The sequence below is a fragment of the Lampetra planeri genome, chromosome 3 (assembly GCF_965212315.1).
Source record: "Lampetra planeri chromosome 3, kcLamPlan1.2.h2, whole genome shotgun sequence".
NCBI lineage: Eukaryota > Metazoa > Chordata > Hyperoartia > Petromyzontiformes > Petromyzontidae > Lampetra > Lampetra planeri.
In genome coordinates this window covers 840,809-851,879 of record NC_136109.1, presented here as the reverse complement: position 1 = coordinate 851,879, position 11,071 = coordinate 840,809, and the positions used below count along the sequence as shown (strand labels likewise).

Here is an 11,071-nt window from a genome sequence, read left to right as displayed (position 1 = left end):
CACCACCACTCACCACTCCCCACTCATTCACCACACTCACTCACCACCACTCACCACACTCCCCACTCACTCACCACCACTCACCACATTCCCCACTCACTCACCACCACTCACCACTCCCCACTCACCCACCACACTCACCACTCCCCACTCACTCACCACCACTCACCACTCACCAGTCACTCACCACCACTCGCCACACTCCCCACTCACTCACCACCACTCACCACACTCACCAGTCACCCACCACACGCACCACTCACCACACGCCCGCCGCGCTTCACCAAGTTCACCGCGCTGACCGCGAGCGGTGGCACCGCCGGTGCGGTCGCGGTGCGTGCAGCGCGGGGCTCTGGTGGAGCTCTACCGAGACGAGCGCGACGAGGCGGAGGTGAGGATCGCCGCGTACCTCCTCGCCATGCGCTGCCCCTCGCCCGACGTGCTGCTCACCGTGCGCCTCACCCAGCGCAACGAGAGCTCCCAGCAGGGTACGGTAACTCGCTCGCTCACCGCACACGCTCACCGCACTCGCTCACCGCACTCGCTCCTCACTCGCTCGCTCACCACGTGCTCACCACACTCGCTCACCGCACTCGCTTACCGCACTCGCTCACCGCTCGCTCACCACTCGCTCGCTCACCGCACTTGCTCACCGCATGCGCTCAGCGCACGCGCTCACCGCACGCGCTCACCGCACGCACTCACCGCACTCGCTCACCGCACTCGCTCACCACACTCGCTCACCACACGCACTCACCGCACGCGCTCACCGCACTCGCTCACCACACGCACTCACCGCACGCGCTCACCACACTCGCTCACCACACCCACTCGCCGCACTCGCTCAGCCACACGCGCTCACCGCAAGCGCTCCGCCACACACACTGACCCGATCACCGCACGCACCCACTCACCACATTCCCTCGATCACTCCTCCATGCACTCACCCACTCGCTCTATACACACCACACTCACTCCCCACGCGTGTGTGTCTGCATGTTCCCCCGTGTGTCCACGCGTGCACGGGTGAACACACGCGGCCAACGCCGTTGACGATTATCTGAACCGCTCCTCGGCCTCCCTTAGGTCGAGTCAGGCTGACAGCACTTGCCCCGACGGTCTGTGAAGACTACACGGCGATGTGTGTGTGGGGGGGGGGTCTTTGCCTTCGTGTGCGTGCGCAGTCGCCTCCTTTGTGTGGAGCCATCTGACGCAGCTGCTGGACTCGAGCGACCCGGCGGAGGCCGCCCTGCGCCGGCTCCTGAAGGACGCCGGCCTCCCCCCCCCGGGCCCGGACGCCGACCTCAGCCGCTGGCGCTACTCGCGCTACGCGGAGGCGACGCTCCGCTCCGGTGCGCCGACACGCGCCGACACGCGCCGTCACTGCAGGGGTTGCGTGCGTGCAGACGCGCGCACGCATGCGGGGAGGCACGCGCACGCGGGCGGACGCACACTGGGACGCACAGTGCGATACGCGCCACTGTGAGCGGCGATTTCCGATGCGCTGCTGCTTCTGCGGCCGCCTTGACCGCCGCTCTTCCTTCTGATGTTAGAAAGCCCCCCGGCACTGGAGCCACGAAGCTTTGAGATCATCATCGAGATTGACAAACGCGTTTCTGTAGACCGTGGGACTTTTTTTCCAGAGCATGTTGTCGTTTTTTTGTTTGCGTGTTCACCACAAGTACGTGCGGTTAAAGCAGACACGGTCCCTTGCGAAAGCTTTGAACATCTTAACACAACTGTTTCATTGCCAGAAAGGTTAAAAACCTCTTCATTTCTTTAGAGCTGCTTTTTTTGGTGAGTTTGTTGACCTTCTCCACGCACCTCCCATCAGCACGGTTGGCTACGTACGGTGCGAAAGAAGTTCAACATGCATGCTACAATGCGTGTCCCTGCGTCCCTGTGACCTCAGTGCTGTGCGTGCCGTGGTGTGGCGTGGTGTGATGTGCTGTTTTCTGGCGTGGCTTTGCATGGTGTGGCGTGATGTGGTGTCGTCTCATGTGGTGTGTCCTGGCGCGGCCTGGTGGTCTGTGCAGGCCCCGCTGCCCGGCCGCAGGCGGCGGCCATCCTGCAGAGCTCGCTCGTCTTCTCCCCGGACTCATTCGTGCCGCGATCGCTGTCGCTGAACCTCACGGTGAACGCCATGGGGCAGTCGCTCAACCTGCTGGAGGTGAGGCCTGGCCCGTGCCTCACCGCCCACACACAGCCCGTGCCTCACCGCCCACCGACAGCCCGTGCCTCACCGCCCACCGACAGCCCGTGCCTCACCGCCCACACACAGCCTGTGCCTCACCGCCCACCGACAGCCCGTGCCTCACCGCCCACACACAGCCCGTGCCTCACCGCCCACACACAGCCCGTGCCTCACCGCCCACACACAGCCCGTGCCTCACCACCCACACACAGCCCGTGCCTCACCATTCACACACAGCCCGTGCCTCACCATTCACACACAGCCCGTGCCTCACCGCCCACACACAGCCCGTGCCTCACCGCCCACACACAGCCCGTGCCTCACCGCCCACACACAGCCCGTGCCTCACCATTCACACACAGCCCGTGCCTCACCATTCACACAGCCCGTGTGCCTCACCACTCACACAGCCCGTGCCTCACCACTCACACAGCCCGTGCCTCACCGCCCACCGACAGCCCATGCCTCACCGCCCACCGACAGCCCGTGCCTCACCGCCCACCGACAGCCCGTGCCTCACCGCCCACCGACAGCCCGTGCCTCACCGCCCACACACAGCCCGTGCCTCACCGCCCACACACAGCCCGTGCCTCACCGCCCACACACAGCCCGTGCCTCACCATTCACACAGCCCGTGCCTCACCACTCACACAGCCCGTGCCTCACCGCCCACCGACAGCCCATGCCTCACCGCCCACCGACAGCCCGTGCCTCACCGCCCACCGACAGCCCATGCCTCACCGCCCACCGACAGCCCGTGCCTCACCGCCCACACACAGCCCGTGCCTCACCGCCCACACACAGCCCGTGCCTCACCGCCCACACACAGCCCGTGCCTCACCGCCCACACACAGCCCGTGCCTCACCGCCCACACACAGCCCGTGCCTCACCATTCACACAGCCCGTGTGCCTCACCACTCACACAGCCCGTGCCTCACCACTCACACAGCCCGTGCCTCACCGCCCACCGACAGCCCGTGCCTCACCGCCCACACACAGCCCGTGCCTCACCGCCCACACACAGCCCGTGCCTCACCGCCCACACACAGCCCGTGCCTCACCGCCCACACACAGCCCGTGCCTCACCGCCCACACACAGCCCGTGCCTCACCGCCCACACACAGCCCGTGCCTCACCATTCACACAGCCCGTGCCTCACCATTCACACAGCCCGTGCCTCACCACTCACACAGCCCGTGCCTCACCACTCACACAGCCCGTGCCTCACCGCTCACACAGCCCGTGCCTCACCGCTCACACAGCCCGTGCCTCACCACTCACACAGCCCGTGCCTCACCGCACACCACCCCCTCGTGCGTCGTGCCGGCCCTCATCGGTGCTCGTCCGAAGCACTTGCCCCCCAACCGGCTTGCCTAGGCCACACGGGGGATTTCTATCTTTGTGTGTGTGCGTGCGTGTGTGCACGTGCATGCGCGTGCGTGTACGTGTGCGTGCGTGTATGTGTGCATGTCTGTGTGCGTGTGCTTGCGTGCGTGTATGTGTGCGTGTGCGTGTGTGTGCGTGTGTGTGCGTGTGCGTGCGTGCGCGTGTATGTGTGCGTGCATGTGTGCGTGTATGTGTGCGTGTGCTTGCGTGCGTGCGTGTGTGTGCGCGTGTGTGTGTGTGCGTGTGTGTGTGTGTGCGTGTGTGTGCGTGTGTGTGCGTGTGTGCGCTTGCGGAGCAGCTGTCTGGGCGCGTGGAGAACGTGGAGCCCCTGCTGGAGCGTCTCCTTGGGGTGACGAAGCCTCCTCGGGGGGCCGGGCGGCGTGGGCAGCCCCCCACCACCCCGTGGGGGTACTCGCCGAGGGGGTTCCTGCCGGGCCCTGGCCACGGCGCGACGCAGCGGCGAGCGCGAGCGGCGGCGGCGGCGGGGCCGCAGTGCGACGCCGCCGTCGACGCGGAGCGCGCACAATGCCTGCACCGCCAGGTAAAGGGGGGGAGGGGGAAAGAGGGGGAGGGGATGGGGGGGCGACGACCCTCGCTCTGTGACCCCCCACGCTCTGACCCCCGCATTGTGACCTCTGCACTGTGACCCCCATGCTGTGACCCCCGCACTGTGACCACCGCTCTGTGACCCCCGCTCTGTGACCCCCGCTCTGTGACCCCCGCTCTGTGACCCCCGCGCTGTGACCCCCCGTGCTGTGACCTCCGCACTGTGACCCCCACGCTGTGACCCCCACGCTGTGACCTCCCGCGCTGTGATCCGCGCGCTGTGACCCCCACGCTGTGACCCCCGCTCTGTGACCCGCGCGCTGTGACCCCCACGCTGTGACCCCTGCACTGTGACCCCCCCACTCTTTGACCCCCGCACTGTGACCCCCACGCTGTGACCCCCACGCTGTGACCCCTGCACTGTGACCCCTAGGGCAGCTCTGTGGCTGCCCTCTATGATGGATGTCTGTTGTTGAGTCACCCCTGGCTGAGTCGCCCCTGGTTGAGTCGCCCCTGGTCACCCCCCTACACTGCTGCAGGTGTCGGGGCGACGCTCCCAGGAGCTTGTCTGCTCGCTGGCGCTGCGCTTGCTGGGGAGCGAAGTGGCCTTCACCGACTGCGCCGCGTGGTTGCGCAACCCCTCCTCGTCCACCTCCTCCTCCTCCTCGTTCGACGTGGCCGGCGCCGCGGTGCGGCTGCTCAAGGTGAGACGCGACAACGTCCCCTCCACCCCGCCGAGCCAAGGTGCGAGCCTGCGAGCCTGCGAGCCCGCGAGCCCGTGCTCGTTCTCCGGACTCAAAAGAACGACGGCAGGAGACGCGCTTCTTCGGTGCAACGACGCGAGCCACGCTCCGTGCCGTTGCGTCGCCGCGCTCACGCAAAATCGTCCGTGCAGGGGGAGCGCGTGGGCTGGAGCCACCACGCGCTGCTGGCGTCGGAGCGACTCTGGCTCCCCACAGCCATCGGTCTGCCCCTGGGTCTGTCGCTCAACGCCTCCTCCGCCGTGGACGTGTCGCTGCAGGGGGCCGTGGGGCCGCGCCACGGGCCCGGCCTCGACTTCCACGCCAAGATCCATCCCGTGTACGCCCGCACCACACCAAGAGATGTTGACTGACTCGTCTGGTATGCAGGAATGTCGTGGGTTCGATTCCGACACGAAAGATGCCTGCTGTATATTTGGAGTTTGCGTGTCTCTCTCGCTCTCTCATCATCATCACGGTGGTTAGGAGATGTTAACTACCTCGCTTGATATGCAGGAGGTCGTGGGTTCGACCCCGACACTGGCGATGCCTGCTGTGTAGTTTGCGGTGTCTCTCTCTCCGTGGTCGCGTGGATTCTTCTCCAGGTTCTCCGGTTTTTCCCTCCACATTTAGAGTCCGACGTCGTAAATTTCCACATGACGATGATAAGCCCACTTCGTTGCGCTTACCATTTGCGGCCAGGTTAGCTTCCGAAAAGAAGAGCGGCATAGCTTGGCGCGCCTTACCTGCTAAAACGAAACGTGTTCAGTCGAACGTGCCACAAGACACACCACACCACCGCGCTGCGAGCTATCGCCACGCAAGCCACTTCAGAATCACTTCACGCGCTAGCGAGGCTGTCCGGGGCAGTCGCGCGGTGACCTCCGCCTTGTGCCAACTCCGCCGCTGGTGCTGCGCCGCAAGCAGCGCGCTTGTGCAGGTGAGCGCCCGCGTGGGGCTGGAGGGGCGGCTGGGCTCGGCGGGCCTCGAGTGGGAAGGCGCCGCTCGCTCCTCGCTGCTGGCTCACGTCGGCGTGCGGATCCGGGACGGGCGCAGCGCGCGGCTCCACCTGGACACGCCGGAGCGCTCCGTGGACGTCTTCACGCTCAGGTGGGGGCACCACGTGGGCACGGAGGGGGCATGGGGAGACAGGGGCATGGGGACATGGGGACACATGGGCATAGACACATGGAAACACGGGGAGAGAGACATCCTGGGGCATACGAAGATGTGGAGGCACGGGAGCGGGGGGTGGTACAGAGACTGTCGGTATCTTGGTTGCGCTGTAAATGTGTTGTGGTTCGTGGTTGTGGTGGTTGTGTCGCGTCAGCTCGAAGCTGTACGCGGTGCGTGGTGCGGAGCGGTTACCCCTGAAGAGGCTGGCGCGGCGCTCAGCCCCAACGACACCGCACTGTTCCAGCAATGCGCGTGGGTGGCAACCACTCCACAACCACACCTCGACCACACCTCGACCACACCGCAACCACACCACAACCACAACCACACCCACAACCACACACCGCAACCACACCGCAACCACACCGCAACAACACCACAACCACACAACAACCACACCCCTAACCACATACCGCAACCACACCGCAACAACATCTCAACCACACCTCGACCACACCTCAACCACACCCCCAACCACACCTCAACCACACCCCCAACCACACCGCAACAACACCGCAACCACACCTCGACCACACCGCAATCAAACCGCACTGCTCCAGAAACGCACGTGGGTCACAAAATACACCACAACCGCACCATCCACAAAACGTCCACACCACAGCCAAAAAGCGTGCTTCCTTCCTTCTCAACGTCCGAGCCGTCGCCCCCCCCCCCCTCCTCTCGACCCTCTCTCCCACCCCCCCTGTCTTCCACCCCCTCCTCTCCCCCCCGTCTCCCACCCCCCTCTTCCCCCCTCTCCCACCCTCCTCCACCCCCCCTCTCCCACCCCCCTCTCCCACATCCCTCTTCCACCCCCCCTCTCCCCCCCGTATCCCACTCCCCCTCTCCCACCCCCCTCTCCCACCGCCCTCTTTCCCCCGTCTCCCACCCCCCTCTTTCCCCCGTCTCCCACCCCCACTCTCCCACCCCCCCTCTCAGCCCCCTCCCACCCCCCTCTTTCCCCCGTCTCCCACTCCCCCTCTCCCACCACCCCCTCTCAGCCCCCTCCCACCCCCTCTCGCACCTCCTCTCCCACCCCCCTCTCCCACCCCCCCTCTCCCACCCCCCCCCTCTCCCACCTCCCCTCTCCCCCAATCTCCCATCCCCCTCTCCCACCCCCCTCTCCCCCCATCTCCCACCCCTCCTCTCCCCCCTCCCACCTTCCTCTCCCCCCCCCGTCTCCCACTTTCCTCTCCCACTCCCTCCCAATCACAACATTATTTATCTACCCCCCCCCCCCCCACTTTGTCAAACCTTGACACTGGCTCCCGTCTCACCGTGGCCCCCAAACTCCCCCATCAGTGTCGCAGCAGCTCGGCTGGCAGCTCTGCTCGGAGCTCTCCCTGCCGCCCCCCGGCCTCGGCTCCGTGGCGTTCCCGCTGCCCGGCCCGGCCCTTGCCTCCGTGTCGCTGCAGAAGACCGACCCGGGCCTCCAGCAGTACGTGCTGGAGGCCACGTACGACGTCGAGAGGCAGGTGCGTGTCCGCGCGTCCTGGTGAGGCCTGCGCTGACGGAGCGTCCGTCGGGCCCCGGGGGGTCGGTGCGGTGCCCTGCGTGCGTGGAGGCCACAAGCCGCGTGGCGATTCTGACGACGGTCGTCGTTGTGTCGGCTGTGTCGCCGTGGTTACGGGGAGCAGCGTCGCGGTGTCGGCTGTGTCGCCTTGGTTACCGACGAGTGGTCGCCGCGGCTGCGGCCGCGTCGCCTGTCGCGATGACCGCAGGGCGACCAGCCGTGCCCCAAGAAGGCCCTGCTGCACGTTGGCGTGGCGACGCCGGGCTCCCGGGTCAGCCGCGACCTCTCCGCCACCGTGGAGCTCCGCTGCCAGGAGATGAGCGCCCGCGCCGAGATCGTGCACCCTCACGGCTCCCTGCGAGTGCGCGGTACGGAGGGGGCAGGGGTGTAGGGGGGCGGCGGGTGGGGGTGGGGGGGCGGGGGAGGGGGCGGGGCAGGGGGGTGGTGCTCGTGTAGCGGCAGCGTCGTTGTCACCGTAAGCTCCGTGGTCAATGACGTTGGAGGCCGTGCTGCTGCCCCCCGCCCTCCACCCCCCCCCCCCCCACCAGGTGATGTGGACGACTTTGAGAAGAAGAAGCGCGCGGTGCTGCAGCTCACGGTGGACGACAAGGACGAGTACTTCGTGAAGGTGGGGCCGGCGTCGGCATCCGTGCCGCGGGGGGCTCTCGCCACAACCTCCCGTTCCGTCGCGGCGCTCGCGGTTCAATCGCTCGCCACCCATTCGCCTCGATGTCTTGGTCACAGAGCGGCGCAGGATCACCAGGGGCGATGCCCGGGATAATGATGACGATCGTTGTCGTCGTCATCATCATCCCGCACCGTCGATTAGCAACGGTTGGCTACGTACATACATAGACTAAACACTGCCCAAAGACTCAACACTGCCCACAGACTCAACACTGCCCATAGACTCAACACTGCCCATAGACTCAACACTGCCCAGAGACTCAACACTGCCAATGGACTCAACACTGCCGAGAGACTCAACACTGCCCAGAGACTCAACACTGCCCAGAGACTCAACACTGCCCATAGACTCAACACTGCCCACAGACTCAACACAGCCCACAGACCCAACACTGGCCATCGACTCAGCACTGCACCTCTGATGAGCACGGTTGGCTACGTGCGGTGCGAAAAAAATATACACGTACACACATAGTGGTGGCGATGAAAATGACTGTTCCACGATGGTGCCGTCATGGTGCTGCGACGGCTCCGTGATAGTTCCCGTGACGGCGCCGTGATCACTCCCTCCACGGTAGCTCCGTGATGACTCCTCGCCGTTCCCTGTGCCGGTGCCACGCACAGGGCCTGTGGGAGGAGCGTCCGTCCGGCGCGGAGCGTCGTTTCCCGCGCGCTCGTCGAGGCCAAGGTGTCCCCGTCGGGGCCGCCGGTCCTCGCCTCGGCCAACGGCACCTTCGAGCCGGGGCGCTCCGTCACGCTGCACGGCGCCGTCCAGAACCTGCTGAGCGACACGGCCACGGTGGCGGGTGAGAGACGGCGCCCCGCACCGCCCGCTCCCCCCCCCCCTCCCGCCACTTGCAATCCCGTCGTGTCGTGACCCCCGTGCCCTCCGCGCCCCTCCGCAGTGAGCCTGCAGAAGGCCACCGGGGGGCGGCCGGGCCGGCAGGCAGAAGGGGCCGGCCGCTACGTGGGGGAGGTCCAGCTGCTGGTGCCGCGAGTGATCGGCGCGAAGGCCTCGGGCTCCGTGCAGGTGCGCGACCGCAACTGGGCGACGGCGCTGAGCCTGAAGTACGGCGTGCGCGGTGAGTCCCGCTTGCTCGCTCGCCACTCCTCGTCGCTCGCTCCCTCCTTCCCCTCCTCCTGCAACTGGTGGGCCCTTCGTGCCACCGCCTTCCTTGCGCCAGCGCTCTGCTTCCAGCACCACCGCACACTTCTCGCCAGGGTGTCTGTCCTCTGAACAACGGTATCGTGTGGCGCACCGTGGCACTGACGGGTCGCGTGTCCTCCTACGCTCTGGCGACCGCATGCAGGGGAGGCGGCGGCGCTGCCGCACGAGTGCGGCACAAGCCAGGCGCTCCGCCTGGGAGCGCAACCCGCGCTGGAGGCGACGCACCAGCTCGCCTGCTCCCAGTTCCCGGCGCTCGCTCACAAGGTACCCACGCTCGCACCCACCCTCCCGGTGCGCCCACCCGCCTACCCCTACCGGCTCACCCGCCGGCACACCCCAGGGAGGGTTGGGGCGGTGGAAGTGGGGTACGTGGGCTGGTGGTGGACGTGGTGGAGTTGGTGGTGCACTCTCGATGTGGAGCCGTGGAGGTGCCGTCCCCCATGCCACACACCGTGATGCCCCTGTCTCCACTATTCATGTGGCTCCCGTCTCCGCTCTCCCCGTGGCTCCCCCCTCTCCCCGTGACCGCCCCCCCTCTCCCTGCGCGGTGCAGCTGAGCGTGGACCACGGCCTCCAGGGAGAGAGCGCGCGCTCACGCGTGCAGCTCAGCTACGGTGCCGAGTGGCAGCTCAAGTCCAACAAGAAGCGGCTGCTGCTGGAGCAGGACTTCAGCGACAAGTCCGACAGTGGCAGCATCAAGTACTTGGTGAAGGTGCTCGCTCCGCACGCGCCACACCGTGGCACGGCGCAGCACGGCACGCCAGAGCAGAGCGTAACACACCACTCCACGCCACGCCACGCCGCAGCACGCCACACTACTCCACGGCACACCGCAATATGCGAGTCTCATTGACCCACACTGCCTGCTAATAGCCGGCCTCACCGATTCGGATAGCGTGCCGATCGTTCCCCCCAAACCTCTTGGTGGCACAAAGCCGTCAATGCGACCCCTTTCCCCGGGGGCAAAGGGTCAAACCGACCGACCGACCGACCGCACGAGCGTCGCTGGCGGAGAATCGGCGCCGGTTTCTCGCCGCGGTTAACCGCGGTTGTGCGGGGGTGGTGGTGCTGTCGCGGCAGTGGAAGGCCGAGCTGCCGGCGCACAAGGTGGACGCGGAGGCGGCGCTGAGCCACGTGCACTCGCTGCGCGGGAGCTACGCGCGCAACACCTCCGTTCGCGCCTCCAACAACGCGCGCCAGCTGCTCGCCGCGCAGCTGCTCTGGAAGGACGCGTCCAGCCCGCAGCTCTGGGCATGGGATGGTGAGCACCGGCGCGGCCACCCTGGCGCGTCGCACGCACGCACGCGCACGCACACGCATGCACGCACGCACCCTCGTGTGTGGCTCGGTGACACCACGTGCCGTAGTGACACCGCAACTTTGTTGAGCCGCTTGGTGCCACCGTGGGTCTCACCGGTGACACACCGGGCAGGGAGTGCCTTGTGGGCCTCACCGTGACTCCGGGTCCCGTATCGGTGATAACGTTGAGAGCGGGGAGCGGTGGCGCAGTGGTTATTGCGCCACGAAACCGGCCACCCCGCGGTGTGATTTGCGCTCACGGCCAACATCAGCGACGATCATCTGCACCGCCCTGGACAACTCCTGGGTCGACCCGGCCTCGAATGAGTACGCGGTGCGGTGCGTAAATGCCAGCTCCGGT

The 11,071-nt window shown here is 66.6% G+C and overlaps 1 protein-coding gene across 1 annotated transcript in view; it reads left to right on the top strand.

Moving 5' to 3' along the window:
* The first annotated feature begins 5,259 nt into the window (after positions 1-5,259).
* LOC144734457 (uncharacterized) overlaps positions 5,260-11,071 on the top strand; it is a 105,013-nt gene continuing 99,201 nt past the window's right edge. The window contains exons 1-12 of the mRNA XM_078616652.1: positions 5,260-5,264; positions 5,792-5,977; positions 6,198-6,295; positions 7,346-7,518; positions 7,765-7,924; positions 8,105-8,184; positions 8,868-9,042; positions 9,149-9,325; positions 9,554-9,675; positions 9,965-10,123; positions 10,492-10,672; positions 10,983-11,049. Coding sequence (XP_078472778.1) covers positions 5,260-5,264; positions 5,792-5,977; positions 6,198-6,295; positions 7,346-7,518; positions 7,765-7,924; positions 8,105-8,184; positions 8,868-9,042; positions 9,149-9,325; positions 9,554-9,675; positions 9,965-10,123; positions 10,492-10,672; positions 10,983-11,049 — 1,583 coding nt within the window. The remainder of the gene's footprint in view (positions 5,265-5,791; positions 5,978-6,197; positions 6,296-7,345; positions 7,519-7,764; positions 7,925-8,104; positions 8,185-8,867; positions 9,043-9,148; positions 9,326-9,553; positions 9,676-9,964; positions 10,124-10,491; positions 10,673-10,982; positions 11,050-11,071) is intronic.